This window comes from Drosophila sulfurigaster, chromosome 3 (assembly GCF_023558435.1).
Source record: "Drosophila sulfurigaster albostrigata strain 15112-1811.04 chromosome 3, ASM2355843v2, whole genome shotgun sequence".
NCBI lineage: Eukaryota > Metazoa > Arthropoda > Insecta > Diptera > Drosophilidae > Drosophila > Drosophila sulfurigaster.
The window spans coordinates 12,891,884-12,910,728 of NC_084883.1; the positions used below are offsets into that span (position 1 = coordinate 12,891,884).

The window sequence follows — 18,845 nt, forward strand, 5'->3', positions numbered from 1 at the left end:
CTTCTTCTGAATTGATAATTTAAGTAACGATTTCATTTTAAGCCTAGGAATATTACTTAAGAAACTTGGTTGCTTGGACTTAATATTCGTCCGAGGGCTCAGTGCCAAAGTAGCGATCGCCAAAGTTGCCAATGCCGGGTATAACATAGAACTTGCTATTGATTTCCGGATCCAGCGCGGAAGTAACGATTTTAACCTGTAAAAAGATTATTTGGAAATGTTAAAAGAGGAATTTTTACTTGAAGTGATATTGTGTTGTTACCTTGGGAAAGGCGTAGGCAATCGAATGGACACCGATTTCGGCCATCAGCAGCGAGGCAAGAATGATGTTCTCCTCGGGCACATCGTGATCGAGCAGCACACGTATGGCCATCATGGCAGCGGCGCCCGTTGCCACCGTGGCATCCATCAGTATCACTTTGTAGTCTTTTATGTCTTTGGGCAGCCTCAAATAGTAGAGCTCCGGCTCGCCAGTCTTCAGATTTGTTTGTATCAGTATTTTGCCAATGCGTATATCCTTGCAGACATCACACACTGCCTGCTCCATGGTCTCGCCGGCACGCAAGATGGACACACCGCAAATCTTACGCGACTCCATGCGTTTGCCCTCATACAGCACACCTTGAGGGGTCTCCACGCATGTCGTCTTGAAGGGGAACAAACTGAGCGCATACTCAATGACTAAACGGATGAGACGCTTTGAATAGAAGATGAACTCATCACGCGATGTGTTCTTGCAGCGTATGAATGTGTGCAATCCTTTGATCTGCGGTGTGGGATGCAGTAAATGCAACGAATCTGGCATCGGTTGATCCTTGTAAGAATTGGCCAACGTCTCGCGTAACTTGAAGCCGCGCTGCAAATGGGGAAATCAGTTTATTGTTTTACCAGCTCAATTTCGTTGTTTAAATTCTCGATTATTACCAGCTGGAGCTGTGTGTGCACGTGCTGCACTATGAGTGCTATGGCCACCTTGTTCTCGCCGCCGCGTGGCACGATGATGTCTGCATGCGCCATCGTTGGCGCTATGTAATTTGCATAAGAAGGCTTCACCATGTTTAGGTATTGCTTCAGCACGCCTTTCAAGTCGCGTCCACGTTGTGAGATATCACTGTCAATTGGCAAGTGCGTTGAATTCTTAATTAGTTGATTGTTGTTTCGTGTGAATTCTTTACTTACCGTTTAAGTCGTCGGGCCAGACGAATGTCGGGATCTGTGTCTACGAAGATTTTCATGTCCAGCAGCTTCAGCACCTCCGGACTGTGAAAGGTAAGAATGCCTTCAAATATGATGACATTAGCGCCGTACATGGTTTTCTAAAAAGAAGGCAATTGATTAGTTATTTAATAGAAAAATAACATAATAGAAAACTTTTTAGTTTACACTTTTTAAAGAGAACATTAAGGATGACTTTTCTTAAAAATGCTGATAAGTATTATGAGTTATTTATCCGTTTCTATTGCGTAAACAGTCTTTAAATAAGTTCTACATTACATTATCAAATTTATGAGAATAGTAAAGTACCAACACTTAATATTATTCCTTTAATAATTCTCTTGATGCATATTTATCATTTCTGAATAAAACAAGTAAGAAAGCTACAGTCGAGTGTGCTCGACTATGAGATACCCGCTACCCGTTTTTAATAAAGGCAAAATATTGCGGTATTATAAAATATACCAAATGGTATGTTTGGTATATCGATATAGTACACCATTCAAAATATACCATAGACGGCACAATGGACCAGATTATCGGCCAAAGCAGTTGCTTAGTTAGGAGCCCTAGTAAGTAGGCGTTTTTGCCCATACAAAAGTATTTCTTTAATAACTTCGACAATTTTTATCTGATCGCAACCAAATTTTCAGGAATCACAAATACTATTGTTGTTATTGTCTATACCAAAATACGCAGCTCCAGCTCTAAAGTTACGCTTGTTATTCGTTTTTTTTTTTTAATTTGCGGGGGCGGAAGTGGGCGTGGCAAAAATTTGAAACAAACTTGACCTGCGTGCAAACATAACAAATGCTGTCGAAAGAAAATTATAGCTCTATCTCTTATAGTCTCTGAGATCTAGGTGTTCATACGGACGGATGGACAGACACACAGACGGACATGGCTAGATCGTCTCGGCTATTGATGCTGATCAAGAATATATATACTTTATAGGGTCGGAGATGCCTCCTTCTACCTGTTACATACATTTCCTGCCGGCACAAAGTTATAATACCCTTCTACCCTATGGGTAGCGGGTATAAAAAGACTATTCTTTACAACTAAGTGAATCTATATATGAAATTTAAAGTATCTATCTAAAAACAATACGGAGACCTTAAATTATAACTAATGTAAATTCATATTCTAGGCTAAGTGAATATAGAATGTATCACCAATTTTTTCAATTTCCGAACTAAGATAGCACAACTTCTATAACTAATTATAAACTATAATATAACAGAAAAAAGCTTTTAAATCGACAACTCAAGTTGAAAGTCTCTAGATACTTAAGTCGCAGCGATTACTTTTTATATATGTAAATACTTTTTTTTTATATATAGTATTTATATAATAGTCGTTTATGTAAATCGCCAGCGCTGTTCGTGAGCTTACCGTCTGGCTCTCGCGACCGTGTGTCACAAAATTGTATACTGGAACTTCGACTTTGCGACCCTCCTTGAGCTTGGTCAGCACATCGATTAGCAAATCAATGTCAAATGCATCCGGATGATCAAAGTTGTATTCATTGATGATTGCCTGCTCATGTTGCTTCTCATTCAGAATCTGAAACGAGTTTCTCAATTAGTCAGCAGTTCTATTAACTAAAAGCTAAGCTGCATACCTTGTAGAAGCAGTCCATGGACAGCAGAGTCACCCAAGGCACATCAAGGCTCTCTATGATCTTTTCAGCCACGGTCGTCTTGCCAGATGCGCTGCCACCGCAGATGCCTAAGTAGGAAAGAGATCAATAAAACCATATACAAGACTCGACAGTGAAGGCAACTCACCTATGACAAAGGGTTCCACCTGTTGTCCGGCACAATTGTACCATGGCGGACGTCCGGCCGTGTAAATGGTGCGATTGTTTGACCGTATGATGCATTCGGACGGATTGGCAGTGGTCGTCTGGTTGCCAATGGATGTGGTACGTTGTCGTCGGCCAGACCGTCGCATCGGCGACTCTAGAGACGATTTCGCTGGCACCGTTGTCGGCGAGGCGGGGCAGCAATTTAGTTCGCTGCCAGCGCCGCCTCCGCCGCTGCTCAGCTCCACGAATGGATCCACGTACAACGGTTCGGTGACATCGGAGCGATCATCGCTGTAAAAGTGAATGTGAAATCAACGTTAACCCAGATTAAGACGTCTCGGAAATGTACAATAAAATGACGAGTACACACACACATTGTGAAATTGCCGGTTATACTATTTTTGTAGTTGTTGTTGTTGTTTGTATCAAGACTATAATAAATATAGGTAATAAAAATAAAACGGTTTCCCCCCACGCAAAAAAAGGCGAGATAAGATTCATTGGCACGCGACTATAACGACGACAATGTCGAGTGCTGCTATATAGAACGTCTCACAGACACATAGACAACTTCTCATAAATGTCATATGTGCGTATGTATTAATTTGTGCATATATGCAGAAATTATCAACGAATGCCGGCTAACACAAGGACTGTGAGTGCGAAAGAGAGAGAGAGAGAACGAAAGAAAGATATATCTGATATTGAGCACATGCATTAATTGACATTTGCCATTATCTATGTGGGTACTGCATAATTTATTATTATCAAATGGCGTTTTCATATTTGCTTTTGCTTATTGCGACATTATGATGAAATTTGTTGTTGGTTACATTTAAAACCAAAACAATTTTTGGGTTTATGACGAAAAATCTAATCTTTATACTTGGCCTGGTCACTTTTCGATCAGAATCTATTTTAAGCAATTCCGTCTTCAAAAAATAAACAAAACTTAATTTGAATCGTGCCTTCAAATCGTTATTTATCCCATCTGGCACGATATTCGATTCCCAGTATTCAGCTGCTATTTGAGTTTCTCAAATTAATGTCTAGGGAGGGAGTCTTTCGGATATTTGCCAGCGATATTGATGATGCCAACTCAATTTATGTATTTCATGTATGAGTATCTTTATTTATTTTTCATAATTATGTGGCTAGACAGTGAACACGCACACTCGATTTTATTTACTGAGCAGGCAAATAATATGTACAAATGAATATTTATGCACACATTGCAAAAAAGCACAAAAGTCGAAGGGAACGAAAAATCCCATGAAGCATTTTATTGCAACCGCCTGAAATAAATGTCAACATGTGCACATTTGCAGTTTTAAGTATTTTTACCAATTATTATTTAAGTGCATTATTTTTGATTACATTCAAAAAAACATATTTCATCTACGTCATTGGCGCAACAACGTGTCTGCCATAAAATACTCATACGCACAGTGGTCAACCACTTATTTTGAGCAGTTTGCAACCGTAATCATTTAGTTTAGTAAAATAAAAGGACACATTTGCAGTTCCCTCATAAATACAAATAATTTAAACATAAATGAATAAAATTAAAGTTTAATATTTTTAGTGCAGATTTTTGCAAATAGGGTTCATCATGTTGCTTTCAAGCTAAACGGGTTCTGGATTCAAATTTTCACTGTATAACATAAGCTGTGAACCACTGTAGATGTATGCATATTTTTATGCGTGCGCGTGTGTATGTGTGTATGTAGCCTGCTGTCAGACAATTCGACGCTAGACTAACGTTTTTCAGATGCTGCGCCAGTTGCATTGACTGCTCATTATAATTTATGCTTGGCGTGATGTACATAAAGATGTACTTATAACTTTTTGTTTTTTTTTCTCTATGTACATATGTATGTATATACTACACATATAGTTTTTTTTTTTTACTGACATATGCCGTTCGTTGCACTCTCTCAGACACACACACATAACTTTACCCTAAGGATTTTCGCATTTTCCGGTGCTATTTATAATTTAACTACACAATGTACATACATAACATTCAGCTCTACATACATACATATGTACATAGTTATGTAGGTTCGTGTGGGCAATGAACGGTGAAAAAAATGTGTAGAATGGAGAGTAGAAAATATACTGTCGTTGCCACGTGTTGTGTTCAACAGGTTGTTAGGCTCACAGGACGTAAGAGGGAGAGCGATAGATTGAGAGAGAAGGGTCTGTGCAAAATGAAGGTGTGTAATTACAAAATATGTTTGGGAGAGGGAAAAGGAGAGCAGACGTGGCTTCGATCGCAGCCATATTGAAACAGAGGAAGCAGCATTTGATGACGCTGTTGCTGTGGCTGTCGCTTTTTTGTTGTTTTTTTTTTCGTTTTGTACATATTTGCAATGCCAACCCGACAGCCGACAGGGGCGACTGATAGTCGTCGACGCAGCGACGCGATAAACGATATTAAAAAGAACGTTAATTAAACACAGAAAACAAATGTTGAAAGTAGCAACAACAAAACAATTAGAGCTTCAACACACATACACACATTTCGATATATTGTGTATGCATGTGTCTGACGAGCTTGGGGCGAAAATAAATGCAAAAACAATAACAGATGAGAGACAACAAACAATCACAAAGGTTGTGAATACATACATACATATGTATGTATGTATCTGTAGATATGTATGTGCAATTGTGTGAATGTGGGTATTTTAAATAAAATGTGAATAAAAATGCAATGATTTACATGTGAGAGTGACCGTTGGTTTTTGCTGTTGCTGTTGTAGCGTTCAACTTCTTCAAATTGCCGTGCAATTGCCCTAGACGTGCTTGTTGTTGTTGCTGTTGTGCTTGCTCTTGCTGCTGCTGCTGTGGTTGTTGTTGCTGTAGCGTTGCTGTAGTTGTTAGTAAGGCGGCTGTTGGAAATACTGAAGATGCTGCGATTCCTTTTCCCTTTGTCGTTGAGACATCGTTGATATTATTATTATTGTTGTTGTTGTTCGTTTTGCTGCACAAAAACGTGATGCTGCTCATTTTAGCCAATGAGCAATGCCAAAATTCGTCGTTTGTCTGTTTGTATGCGTTGAGAATTTTAGCAGCAAAATGGGTCAATCACTCGAGCACACACACACACGTACACTAACACACGTAGCACAAAGCACCCACACACACAGACACACGCACACTCGCAAATTTATGCAGAATGTGGCCGAAAGCAGCGACGACGGCGACGACGCATGTGATGAGATGTACTGTCTACGCTACTTAATAGCAGCGTGTTTACGAAGCTCTTTTTATTTGTTATTATTGCGCTGCAAAACTGCGAAATCTTATTGTTCGATATCAAAATAATACAAGCGAGTAATACGCATATGTTAAATGTTTATAAGTATTTAGCTATGTATGTGTGTGTGATACCGGTACCGGTCAAAAATATAAGCAACGTGCTGCAGTCGAGAATTGGAGAATGACTAAAAATGTGTAAAGAAATCGCAATCGGCTGCCTGCCTCTGCCGCTGCCTTTGCTTTTGCTTGCTCTGCCTCTGCTCTGCTGTCTATTTCAGTGTCTCTTTCGATTGCCAGAGCTAAGGTTAAAAGCAACTGTCGACGACGACGCGCGTCTACGTCGACGCAGACTTCGACGTCAACGTCGACTTGAACGACGATGGCGAAGGTAGCCGAAAGGTAAATCAGCCACTTTCTTGCTCTTGTTGTTGTTCTTGCTTCATTGCGTTATAACTGTGTTTGTGGACATGAAAAAAGAACAACAACGAAAAAACACTTCTTTTCATTTTACTTCAGCGTCGCGACGTTGACATCGAATTTCAGTAACGAACCGAATTTAATTTGTCATATGTATCAGCTGAATACTCAATACATATTACATTACACACACACATATTCATAAATACATTTGGTATCCAAGTGCGAGGCACGCTACATCACACGCTTAATTATGTATGTATATACATATGTATGTATTTATGTAAACATGCATAAGTATGTGTGTGTATCTGCACATGGATTGTGGTGCGATTATACATATATGTATGCATGTGTATATGTATGTATCTACAACGTATTTTTATTGCGTGCTTAACTTTTTAGGCTCCTTAGTGATGAATGAGTTTTTTATTTTTGTATTTTGGTTGGATTTTCACGCTTCACTCTATTATCACCAAGCAATTTCATATTTGTATGTTACCTGTCGGAACTTGCGGAACTCGCTGGATTATAAAATGTGATTTGTTTTGTCTGGGTTACAGACATTATTCCTCTAATTTTTATTTTGTGTGTGCGCTGTTGCAACTGCAATGTGTTAAAATCAACCAAAACCACGCGGTGATTACTCTGACGTGCCTCTCTCTCCGCCAGTGACTAAAATACATACATAGTACATACTGGGAATGTAGGCAGCATTTTCCGCAAGAAAACGTGCGCTGTAGCAATGTTTTTATGCAATGACAACTTCATCAAAATTATACATCGCTGCAAGCTGTAATTAATTGATGGAATGCAGTTAAATAAATTATACATTTTATGTAAATACAGAGCATTTATAGTGGGCAATTTTCAGGGGTTTCTAGCAAAAACAAAATCTCAGTATCTGCTGACGTATCAGCTGATGGTAAGAGTTGTTTTGCAGCGTGCGCAATACAGCTGGAACCGATTCCATTTGAAATCGATTCTTCTTTTCCATTAAAAAATCGATTCTATTTTTAAGAATCGATCATTTTAATTCTAATTATTATTACTTTAAAAACACAATTCTTTTAGTTAAATAATGGTTGAACAGCAGATTTGTAATCTCCCTCCTATATAAGCAAAATGGTTTCATCTTATCCGAATAAAATTAAGTAATTGTATTCAAATTGAACGACAATGATCGATAGCATTTTTAATTTTAAAAATAAAATATATGTAATATAATAATATTTTGGAGACAAAAAATATAAATTCATTTTTAATAAAAAAGTTATTTTTGAAATATGTAAATTCAGAAGTTTTATTCTTAATAAAGTTGTTCAATATTTAAAGTGTATCTGGGTGGGACTACGGCATAATTTTGTAGAGAAGATATACCAAAACAATTAAATACCGATAAGTGTCAGCTGGTTACACTTATAATGTTTACTGGTTCATTTTCAAAACGGCTACAAAACGGCGCCTTCAAAAAATACCTTAAATGCACTTCGCATAGTTGTTATATCAAAAAATATATATTTTTAATCTTATGTTTTCACTTTCTGAAATATCTATTTAGAATTTAAATTATTTTTAAAATCATTGCTGCTACCCCTAGTCTTTTTATCATCACTCATTGTTTCGATAAGGTCGCCAGTTCGATTGTATGAACGCACTAAACTAGTTGAATTTGTTCAATGAACGAAACTGTTGCTTCTCTGTTAGCGCTTAACAGAATGTGATGCTGTTAAGATTCGTTTGATTCATAAAAACAAATTGCATTGTTTGGCATTTAAAATGTGAATTGTTAAGATAATACATGCACATAAATGCAAATAACGCCGTTAAGTTTTTTTGAAATATAGTGTAATTAAAAAATGCTATATTTGTGAGCTGCATGGAAAATCACTTGTTACTTACTGGTTCATGGGGTCAATGCAAATGACTCACTGCAGTTCGCGAGTTGAAAATGAACAGTATCAGATAACTTTTGTTTCGCCAGCCCTGCCCTGTACAAAAACTCTTTTTTTATTTTAATCAATTGTTTATGTTGTGTTACTGCTAATGAAAAATGGAGTAGATGCGTGCATAGCTGTTTTCTTTCAATTAGGATGGCCTATATAAACATAGCAGAATGGACGCCCGACCAAGTTACAGACTGGATAAGAGGTAAATTAAAAATCTCTTCTCGTTAACAGGTCAAGGAAAAGTGCAGCAGCAGCAGCCACCCAACAACAAGAACAACAACATCAACAGTACTAGCAGCAAAACAACAACAACAACATTCCTTTCACAAGCAACTTTCGAGTGCCACAGCAAAATGCATAATGGCTAATTATGTGTAATTTGTTTTTTGTTGTTTCTCAAAAAAGGTCTCGACGAGTCCATGGCTGGCTACGAATTTTCAAAACATGAAATCGGAGGACGTGCCCTGCTCAATATACGGCCCTATGAGCTGGAAAACTTGGGCATGGAGGCCATTGGCCATCAGGAGATTGTCCTTGAGGCCGTCGAGAATCTGCGAAATTTTGTGAGTGTCAAGTGACAGTGTACAAAATCCATTTACTAACAGCAATTAAGAAATATGCGTATACTAAATTTGTTTCCACTGACTTGTTGACTGAGTGGATTATCTTTGTGCATACTACAAACGGTAGAATTTAGAAGGCTTAAAATTTGACAGCTTTAATATAGAGGCACAAAGGTGAAGGATTTGTTAGCAATTCTTACTATTGAAAGAACTATCTAAATTAAAACGGTTGGAGTTAGGAGTTAGTTTGTTTGGTACTTCGACGAGGAGCGGACAAACTTTAAATCTTACACAAAGCCACACTATCATATTTTTTCACTGACTAATGACTGCCTTAGTTATCATTGCTCGGAGTAAACGGTTGAAGTTAGAAGGCTGTACATTTTTAAATAGCTTTACTTTCATATGCAATTTCTTGGGAAGCTAAATGTCAGCTACAAATTGAGGAAGCATAGTTTAGACATACAAATTTATGTGCAATTATTAAATTTATTGACGTACAGCGGTAGGAGCTAGAAGGCTGTAAGTCGTATATAGCGTAGTCCTATCAATCTTCTTTACATACAGTCTGATTTATTCTCCCACAGTCTAAACTGTAGAAGCTAGAAGGCTGATAATTTCACATATCTTATCTTCAATTATTTCTTTTTCTTTAATTGCCCGTGAAGAGCTGTTTAAACAAGAACTCAAAGTTAGGGTAAAAATGACTGACTGATTTATCATTATATAATCGGTAGAAGCTAAAAGGCTGCAAGTTGTATAAAGGGTAGTCCTATTAATCTCCTTCACTGATCTATTTACTGGTATATTGAATTCTTGTCCCGCAGTCTAAACTGTAGAAGCTAGAAGGCTGAAATTTGTACATATCATAATAATAATTCTTTTTGGAATTGCAACAGCTTTTCTCCAATTTCTCCAAGAAGTCAAAGTTTCGGTATAAGGCTGTTTACTGATTACTAAAAAAAACTAACAAGCGGTAGTAGCTAGAAGGCTGCAAATTCTAAGCAAAATTTACAACGCATACAAATTTGTTACGATTCGTAAAAGATTGCATTAGTAAATTGTACAATTTCAATTGCCGCTGGAGTAAACATTTAAATCCAAGTGAATTCCCCTTCTAATTGTTGTTACTTTCAGCACTATCACCTCAAGAACGACAACCTGCAGTTCATGGCTCTCCATGTGGGCACCGCTGCCCGCAATCTGCATCGCGAGCTGGCCAAGAATCATCCGGACAGCACCAAGATCGACACACGAACGCTGCACGACATTTCGCGGACGATAGCGACGGTGAAGCCGTTGATTGGCAACCTGAAGGGTTCGCCATTTCGCAGTCAGGACATGTACCGCGAGTACTGTGGCAATGTGTTGCGATGTGGTCTCGAGCTGGCGACGGTAGCGCATCGTGATCGCTTCGTTGAAAATCCCGTGGCGCAGATCAAAGCGGCTGCGGTGCGCTTGGAACGTTTGGCGAATTTCATAATACAGGACATATCGGATCCAATGGTGCTGCAGCCGGCATCGCTGAATCTGGTGACGCTGAAGAAGCGTGAATCGGATCTGGGATTCAACATCGAGTCCAGCGACAATGGCATACATCGAGTGACGGACATTAAATACAATTCGCCAGCGCACAATTCGGGCAAGATCGAGGATGGCGACGAGATTGTCCAGATCAATTATCAGACTGTGGTCGGATGGCAACGCAAGACGGTGCTGCAGCATCTGCGTGAAGCGTTGCCCGACGTGGTGCTGACGGTGAAGAAGCGACCCAAGCACACTAAGATGTATGGCCAGATCTATATGCAGCCATATCGTCTGCCCAGCAAAAAGCGCAACATGAATCGTTGGGCCGACAATTTGCCCAGTCCCAGCACACGTCCCGCTTTCCTTACCCTGGAGACGGCAACGACAAAGACGCCTCTGAACGTGGCCGACAAGGCGGGCGATACGCTGCCCGAGCAGGAGCAAAAGGAGAGAGAACGAGAGCGTGAATTGGCGCGTCAGCGACAGCGGCAACAACTGGTGGAGCAGGCCGAGCAGGCGGTGCAATCGCATGCGGGCTCCGATTCGGATTCCAGCTGCAGTGATATACCCACGCCCACGGATCCCAAGTCGGCCAGCCGCGAGATGCGTCTGTATTACCCCAAGCCGCGTGCGTTGCTCCAACGTCGTCACACGATCTGTGGCGATGAATTCCTTAGCCTGAAGCATCCGCATCTGGTGATACCGTCGTGGCACGAGCGGAAACCTGGTGGCGCTGGCGTTGGCGGCGCTGCCAACTGTGATCCTGGCTCGCCCAGCATACGCGACAAGTCGATATCGTTTGGTTACGGCTTGGAGATTACCCCACGTCCCACCACGTGCATTGGTCTGGCGGATAGCGCTGACACCGCCAAGCGTTTGGTCAACGAGGCGCGCAAACTGAAGCAGCTGACGGAGGCGGGTCTGGAGTCGCAGCAGCAGCTGCAGCAACTCGAACGCTACAAGCCGGGAGTGAGCAAGGTGGTGCGCTTCGATGCGCACATGAAGGTCGAGGATTATGTGGTGAAGAACGAGAAGTTTACGTGCAATGTGGAGAACACCATACTGGAGACATTCGAGCCGATTCCCTTTGCCGACGAGGGCGACGAGGATGCGCTCGAAACGTTGCGCAGCTGTGCCAATGAAACGAGCACCACCGTCGAGCTGCTCCAGGCCATCGAGTTGGCCACACGTGAAACGCCGCCGCTGGCGGAGGCCATCAATTCATCGCTGATACACCAGCAGCAGCAGCAACTGTTGCAGCAACAGAATCGCCGCGGACGATTGGATAAAAGTCACAGCACGCCGGCGTACGACAATTCAGGCGAGGAGGAGTCGGACACGCCGCCTCCACCGCCACCGCCAGCGATAGAACCGCGCAAGGAGTTTTTGCTGGTGACGCCTCCAGCGCCGCCGCCGCGTCCACGCAAGCAACGTGAACTGACACCGCCTGTGGTGCCGCCGCCGCCACCCAAGCCAGCGAGCATGCAGCCACAGCAGCTGCAGCTGCAACAACAGCAGCAGCAACTGCAGCAACAACAACAGCAGCAACAACAACAACAGCAGCAACAGTTGTCCTCCGTGGAGCAGCCGCAGGAGATTAGCGAGCTGCTCACGCCCAGCAAAACCCGAACGCTGACGCTCAAGAAGAAACACAGCCTGATGGCCAAGCGGCGCAACACCAATCTCAAGCTGCTGGGCACTGGTGACATTCAGGGTCATCTCTATCGCCGCACCAAGAATCTTCGCGGCGTCACCTACTGGGCACGCATCTATTTCGTGATGCTGGACACCATACTCTATGGCTTTCGCAGCAAGCAGAGCAGCAGCGCTAGTCTGGTCATCTTTCTGCCCGGCTTCACTGTGTCCCTGGCCAAGGAGGTGCACTCGAAGCCGCATGCCTTCAAGGTGTATCACACGGCGAAGAGTTTTTACTTTGCTGCCGAATCGTTGGATGCACTGAATCAATGGGTCGAGTTCTTGCGCATCGCTTCGCTCAAGTTGCCGGCGGTGAGCAGCGATGCGTGCACCGCCAAGGATCTGTACTCGGAGAACGAGAGCTCCGGCGAGGAGGAGAATGATGCGCTGGTCAGCACCAATCTATGCACACCATCGCCGCAGGCATCGAAGGATGTGATTGCCACGCTGTTGGCCAACAGCAGCGGCAGCAACAACACCAGCAGCCACACGCCGACGAGCAGTTTGAGCAGCAGCAACAGTCTGAAGCAAGATCGTCGCGTCTTCGACTCGTTGCGCAAATTCACGATGGGCACCTTCAAGAGCAATGTCGCCAAATCGAGTTCCAGTGATATTCCCGTGCCGACGGCCAATTTTCAAACGTTTCGCAAAGTGCCAGGCGGTAGTTGTGGCATACAGATTGGCGCCAATACGCCTGGTTATCATGATCCCGCCCAGCCGCCCACCACATTGACGCCACCCCAACCCCAACAGCTGCAACAGCAACCACCATCGCAGGCGCCGGCAACCTTGCCACGCAAATTGTCGCGCAGCTCGAGTCGAAGTTCGGTAGTGAGTACAACGTCAGCGAGCTTGGGGCCACCGAATTCACCGGCGCCCACAATTAGCTCGCTGCAGCAGCAGCCAAGCTTCGAGGAGAGCAACAGTCCCAGCCCCAGTCCGAGTCCAAGTCCCAGCCAGAGTCAAAGCCCGAGCAGCAAGTCGAGCTTGAAGAAAGTGCCGTATCATTATTTGCACGCCTCGAATCCCAATCTGGAGGTGTTTGAGTATCATCACTCGCACACCAAATCCTCGTTCATGACCAAGAAGAGCGGCGGCGCTGGCGGAGATGGGAATTTGGGTGATGCACATCATCAGCCCAACAACATTCAGGGTTACATGACCCTCAAGGATCTGATGTTGCGAAAGCAACTCGAGGAATCCCAGGAGATGTACAACAATCGTGTGCATCTGGGCATTGAGAAGCATCAGCGTCAGCACATGCGCAACGATTCGAATGCCAGCCAGCAGACGGTGACCACCATGTCCTCCTCGTCAGCGTCCACAGCGAAGGCAGCGGGCGGCAATGGCAACGGCAGCAATGGGGAGAAGCCCGCCAAGATACAGAGCTTGAGTCTGCCGAAGACACCGGACTATGAGTTTAGCTTTAAGCCGGATGACGAGAGCATCAAGCGCACACGCACCAAGGAGGGTCAGAAGTTGCGTGACTTTGGCTACGAGCTGATCTTTGGCGATGAGCCCGCTAGCAGCAACAACAATGTGAGCGTCTCACGGCAATCGAGTTGCAGCGAATTCGAGAAGCAGTTGCAACTGCAACAGCTGGATAAGCAACTGCAATTGCAGCAGCAGCAACAGCAACATTTGCAGCAACACGAGAAGCAGCAACAGGAGAAGGACAAGGAGAAGGAGAAACATTCGCAAGGTTCGCGATCGCGTTACTTTTTGCGTCCGCAGCATTTGTCGAGTTTTCTGCACAAGAAATCGAAGAATCATCACGATGCCGAGGCGAGCAGCTTGACCAGCAGCAGCAGCATGACAAGTGGCAGCGGCAGCAACAAGAAGAGCAAAAGCAAATCCAACAGCAGCGGCAGCGATCGCAAGTTTCCATTTGCCTCAGTCACAATGACGCTGCCGCTCAACAAGAAATCCAAATCGAATCATGCCCTCGACGCCAGCAGCCACATGACGAGCAGTGCGATTGGCGGCCATTTGGCTGGCGGTGGCAGCAACAACAGCAGCAGCAGCAACATCAAGAAGAGTCAGACCTACAATCAGGATCTGGGCGAGAAGCTGGTGGGCGGCAAGTACGATGCTCAGCGCAAGAATTCGGCGCCCATTTTTAGCAAACTCTCGCTCAGCTCGTCCACGTCGGGAGCGCATGCGACGCCGACGCGTCCCGCCAAGGAGAATCGTTTCATGGGCTCGCCGGTGCTGCATCGCACGCTCTTCGGTCATCATCATCACCAGCAGCAGCAGCAACAGCAACAGTTGCAACACCATCACCATCATCATCAGTTGTTGCAGCAGCAACAGCAACAGCAGCCGCCAAACAGCGCTGAGTTGGAGGCGGATTGCGATCAGGAGATCTTCTCGCAGGTCATCTTTCCCACACAGCACAGTCAGCGCAGCTATCGCTCGTCGACATCAGCAACATCTGCGGCTGCTGTTGCTGCTGCTCCAGTTGCCAACACCAATCTGTGTGCATCGGAGGCGCTGCAGCCACCGTTGCCGCCAGCGCCGCCGCCACCCACAGCAGCAACAGCAGCAGCGGGAACAACAGCAGCAGCAACAACAGCAGTTGCTGACAAGGCGGATGAACCAGCAACACCAAAAGTTAGCAACACCAATTCGCTGGATTCGAAGGCAGCGACACCGGATTATCCGAACATGGAGTGTCCGCCGGTCTTTGAGCCGGAAATCTATTCGCTCAGCGAACCAAACACGAGTCTGTCGCGGCTCATGCTGCGCAACAACAACACCAGCAGCAGCAGCAATGGCAGCGGCAGCGGCAACAATAACAATAACAGCAACACCAACAACACCAATAGCAGTCCCAGTGGCGGCGAACATCAAACCTAGGTGTGATGTAAACGATTGTGAATGCTCTATATAATATATATATATACATTATATACAAATATATAGATCTATAGATATATATATATATATACTCGTATTGATATAGGAATATATGCAATTTTGTTCGTCTTCGTCTTCCCCTTCAAACAAAAACAACAACAACTGCAATCCTTAGCTCCTTTTTCTATTATTACTCGCCCTATCCATATCCATATCCACATATATATTATATTATTATCTTCTTTATACACACACATATATAAATATATATATATATACGATATACGATATTTAGATTTATGCATATGCGCCTTAATTTGCATTACGATCGTTTTGGTTTTAGGTAAATTTTTATACATATTATATTATTATTATTACTATTATGGATACTATATTAAACCCACACACATTGAAGATGAAAAGCTACAATCAAGTCTGTGCATCGAAATTAAGAAGTAGAGTGAACAAATAATTAATTATCGTAATTGTAATTGTAATCGTAAATAATTGTAGTGAGAATTCTTTATGATTTGCCTTTGTAATGAGATTAACCAAGTTAATCGAAGCTGTTTGATTTTGCTCAACAGTTCATGTCTAATGTTTTTAGTGAGTATGCACAACATCAATGAAATCAGTATAAATAAAGTCAACTGTATATAATTATAAACAACTTTTCTTTTTTTAATGCTTGGCAAAAATTTGGTACAAGTTTTCCTTTGAGTTTGGACCTTTGAAAGCTGTAAAAGATGTCTTAGGATAACTTGTAAGTTAAAATTCTATGTTTATACCAAATTCTGTATCTTTTATATGCAATTTAAAAAAGGTAAACCAAAATAATATTCACCCTATTTAACAAATTCAAGATTGCAAATATTCCATTTTAAAATTTAATTTGTTTGAATCTTCCCTAAAGATAAATATTTCTCTCCAACTTCTATTTAGAGTTTGCGAGATTTGCTGTCACTATAATTTCTAATCTGTTATTTCATCGATTTATAATCTCTTTATAAATGGATTTGAAGTTTCTATTAAATTCTGTAATTTAAAAAGAGAATCACCAAAATCTTCATCTTATTCCAAGTATTCAAATTGAGTTGTTAATGTTCAAGAAATTTTAAATTTTCATTTGCTGGAATATTCCCCAAAGATAAAACACACATTCTATACTTATTTCTCTCCAATTTCCATTTAGAGTTTACGAAATTTTCTGTTACTGTAATTTCTAATCTGTAATTCCATCGATTTATAATCCCTTTATTCACATTATATACGGTTTAAATCAAAATGCATTCAATGTGCCAAATGAGATGCGTTTACGCCAGTTCCTCAATCAGTTTCTTCACCTCTTCTTCGCCAAGCATGGTGAATTCTTTCTTCTCCAATGTCATGGTCATCAGTTCAACATTGGTCTCATTCAGTTTCTCCTCCATGACCTGCTTTAGTGTGTTTAAGCACAGATCGATGGCATCCTTCACAGTCATCTCGGGTGTGTATTTGTCCTGCAAGTTCTGTTGGGCGCCCTCACTGCCCGAGCCAATTGCCTTGGCGCAGTAGCGAATGTAGGTGCCCGAGGGATCCATGTGCCACAGCTGAGGTTTGCCCTCCTCAATGCCGGCAAAGAGAATGGCCACGCCGAAGGGCCGACTCATGGCAGAGGCGCCATCACTATCGCCACTATCACCAAACTGTATGGCCAATGTGGAAACGGCCTGGGCACAAGACTCCACAGTCATGGCCTCGTTGTAGACGAACCAATGATTCTGGCATTCGACGCGTGCACGCTCAATCAATGTGCGTGCATCAGCCATCAGACCTGAGGTGGCGCAGCCAATATGCTCATCTACTTTGACAATCTTTTCGACCGTCTTTGGCACCATCAGCGGCGATGTGATGCGCTTTTCCACAGCCAAGACAACACCTAGACATTAATTTACAATTAAATAACTTTCATATATAACAAAATTTAACTTACTATCGTTTGTGCAAATGCCGATGGCAGTGGAGCCAAGTTTGATTGCTTCAATGGCGTACTCCACCTGGAAGAGGCGGCCCTCGGGTGAGAAGGTGTTTACACCGCGATCGTATTCAGAGCGTGTCATAAACATAGCTGTAGTTTCCTGCGGGTTAACAAATTGCTGTTTAAAGTTTAGTTTCATAAATTAAACTTAAAACACTTACTGTTGTGCAAAAGTCTCGTATTAAACAAAAAACAAATCAAGTTCCAAATGCCGCAATGACTCTGATGCCAAAATGACTTGCGTATAAAACTGACAGCAGTGGTGGAGAAACATCGATGACATTATTAGGTTATCGATTTTACTAACATCCTATTCGAACATCGAGTTAAACCATTTTTATTACCACTTGTGGGAGTATTTCGCTCTATTGTGTTGTATTGTGTAAATTTTTTTATTATTTTCAAATCTTTTGATGCTATATTGTTTTTTCCTATTAAATTATTATTAACAACCGGTGTCAGCATACATCGATGTTTCTCCATTCCTAGCTGACAGCCACAACCGAAAAGCGATAGTGTTGTAAAGCGAGTTGCCGAGCGTGCGTCTGCAATCTGGGCACACTGTGTGAAACGGTTTTTGCCCGCAACAATTAGAAGTTGTTGTTAATTTTCAGCTAGACTAGAAACTATCTTGAATCAATAAATATTATAAATAGAATGAAATCTACTAAATAATGAAATAATAAAATAAAAAAATGAAACAATCGTTTTTTATACAATTTTATACATTTCATGCTTAAATATTGGATAATAAATGGATCATATGTGAATGCTTCCGAATTGTTTGCATTGTTTCCAAGGACTTGTCACAAAAATATTGCACAATCTGTTTGGTTTACCAAGTTTTGAGCATTATGAACGTTTACGACTGATTTACTGACACTAAAAACAAGAAAACGCTCACAACGAATTCCACTTAAATTTTGGCTCCAGCGAAAAAGGGCTAGACAATCTCTTAGTCAAATTAAATAGCAGCAATTAATGATTTATTGCTGCAAAATAAGAAAACTAATTACTAGGTCAGGGTTAATATTATACACATCATCATACCATTCTCTTACCATTTGATGCTGGCTTTTCCAAAACAAGAGGAAAAAAAGAAAGAGGGTTCACTTTGCCCCCAAAATCTAAAAAAACAAAATTACAAACGCAACACAGACTCACAACACGCACACGAAGGTCATTGACCAAAGCACGAATGGCAATATTTCGATGTATGTGTGTGAGTGTGTGTGTGTATGTGCGGCGAGTTCAAATGAGCTTGTTAACAACTGTTGTAAGTCGTTGTTGCATTCATAATGAGCATTGTTAGTGGGTAGTGTGTGGCACCAAGAATTGTAATATCGAATTAGTGGCGACTCTAACATAATTGTAAGTGGCTCTGTAAGCGCAATAATGGGCAATTAGTGCGCGAAATTCAACGCTTGTCTTGCGTTATGAAATAGAATAGGCATGTAAATGCTCTATGCATTGCTTTTGCTTTTGCTTGCCGACACCTCCCCACCCCAAACTCTTCCCTGCTCCAC

General features: G+C 42.2%; 4 protein-coding genes across 5 annotated transcripts in view; 2 read left to right on the plus strand and 2 right to left on the minus strand.

Annotated features, from left to right (window-relative positions):
- Position 1: 1 nt before the first annotated feature.
- LOC133845209 (uridine-cytidine kinase-like 1) lies at positions 2-7,370 on the minus strand. Of its 2 annotated transcripts, none has more exons than XM_062279604.1 (8): positions 7,212-7,370; positions 3,006-3,316; positions 2,840-2,946; positions 2,611-2,781; positions 1,180-1,316; positions 925-1,111; positions 263-856; positions 2-196 (listed from the first exon to the last, which is right to left on the minus strand). In XM_062279604.1, the coding sequence occupies exons 1-8, from the start codon at positions 7,274-7,276 to the stop codon at positions 80-82; spliced, it is 1,689 nt and encodes a 562-aa protein (XP_062135588.1). In that variant the 5' UTR covers positions 7,277-7,370; the 3' UTR covers positions 2-79. The 2 variants fall into 2 exon arrangements, with proteins under 2 accessions (XP_062135588.1, XP_062135587.1); XM_062279603.1 differs by lacking the exon at positions 7,212-7,370 and adding an exon at positions 5,754-6,475.
- Positions 7,371-8,609: 1,239 nt separating this feature from the next.
- LOC133843251 (uncharacterized) lies at positions 8,610-15,967 on the plus strand. Its single transcript, XM_062276707.1, has 3 exons — positions 8,610-8,860; positions 9,064-9,221; positions 10,359-15,967. The coding sequence occupies exons 1-3, from the start codon at positions 8,803-8,805 to the stop codon at positions 15,300-15,302; spliced, it is 5,160 nt and encodes a 1,719-aa protein (XP_062132691.1). The 5' UTR covers positions 8,610-8,802; the 3' UTR covers positions 15,303-15,967.
- Positions 15,968-16,535: 568 nt separating this feature from the next.
- Positions 16,536-17,636, minus strand: LOC133843254 (proteasome subunit alpha type-5). The gene is made up of 3 exons (XM_062276713.1): positions 17,481-17,636; positions 17,275-17,419; positions 16,536-17,220 (listed from the first exon to the last, which is right to left on the minus strand). The coding sequence occupies exons 2-3, from the start codon at positions 17,405-17,407 to the stop codon at positions 16,616-16,618; spliced, it is 738 nt and encodes a 245-aa protein (XP_062132697.1). The 5' UTR covers positions 17,408-17,419; positions 17,481-17,636; the 3' UTR covers positions 16,536-16,615.
- A 780-nt stretch (positions 17,637-18,416) lies between these two features.
- LOC133843255 (uncharacterized) overlaps positions 18,417-18,845 on the plus strand; it is an 83,733-nt gene continuing 83,304 nt past the window's right edge. The window contains exon 1 of the mRNA XM_062276715.1: positions 18,417-18,426. The gene's annotated coding sequence lies outside the window, so the exon portion shown is untranslated. The remainder of the gene's footprint in view (positions 18,427-18,845) is intronic.

What these genes read in the sequence shown, in the direction of transcription:
- LOC133843254 (XM_062276713.1), bottom strand. Translation starts at nt 17,407, where the DNA reads ATGTTTATGACACGCTCTGAATACGATCGCGGTGTAAACACCTTCTCA. An exon ending in CGGCATTTGCACAAACGATA is followed by an intron (nt 17,221 to 17,274) that starts GTAAGTTAAATT and finishes ATTAATGTCTAG; the next exon opens with GTGTTGTCTTGGCTGTGGAA.
- LOC133845209 (XM_062279603.1), bottom strand. Translation starts at nt 6,040, where the DNA reads ATGAGCAGCATCACGTTTTTGTGCAGCAAAACGAACAACAACAACAAT. An exon ending in CCATGGACTGCTTCTACAAG is followed by an intron (nt 2,782 to 2,839) that starts GTATGCAGCTTA and finishes AACTCGTTTCAG; the next exon opens with ATTCTGAATGAGAAGCAACA. An exon ending in ACGGTCGCGAGAGCCAGACG is followed by an intron (nt 1,317 to 2,610) that starts GTAAGCTCACGA and finishes CCTTCTTTTTAG; the next exon opens with AAAACCATGTACGGCGCTAA.
- LOC133843251 (XM_062276707.1), top strand. Translation starts at nt 8,803, where the DNA reads ATGGCCTATATAAACATAGCAGAATGGACGCCCGACCAAGTTACAGAC. An exon ending in AGTTACAGACTGGATAAGAG is followed by an intron (nt 8,861 to 9,063) that starts GTAAATTAAAAA and finishes TTCTCAAAAAAG; the next exon opens with GTCTCGACGAGTCCATGGCT. An exon ending in TCGAGAATCTGCGAAATTTT is followed by an intron (nt 9,222 to 10,358) that starts GTGAGTGTCAAG and finishes TGTTACTTTCAG; the next exon opens with CACTATCACCTCAAGAACGA.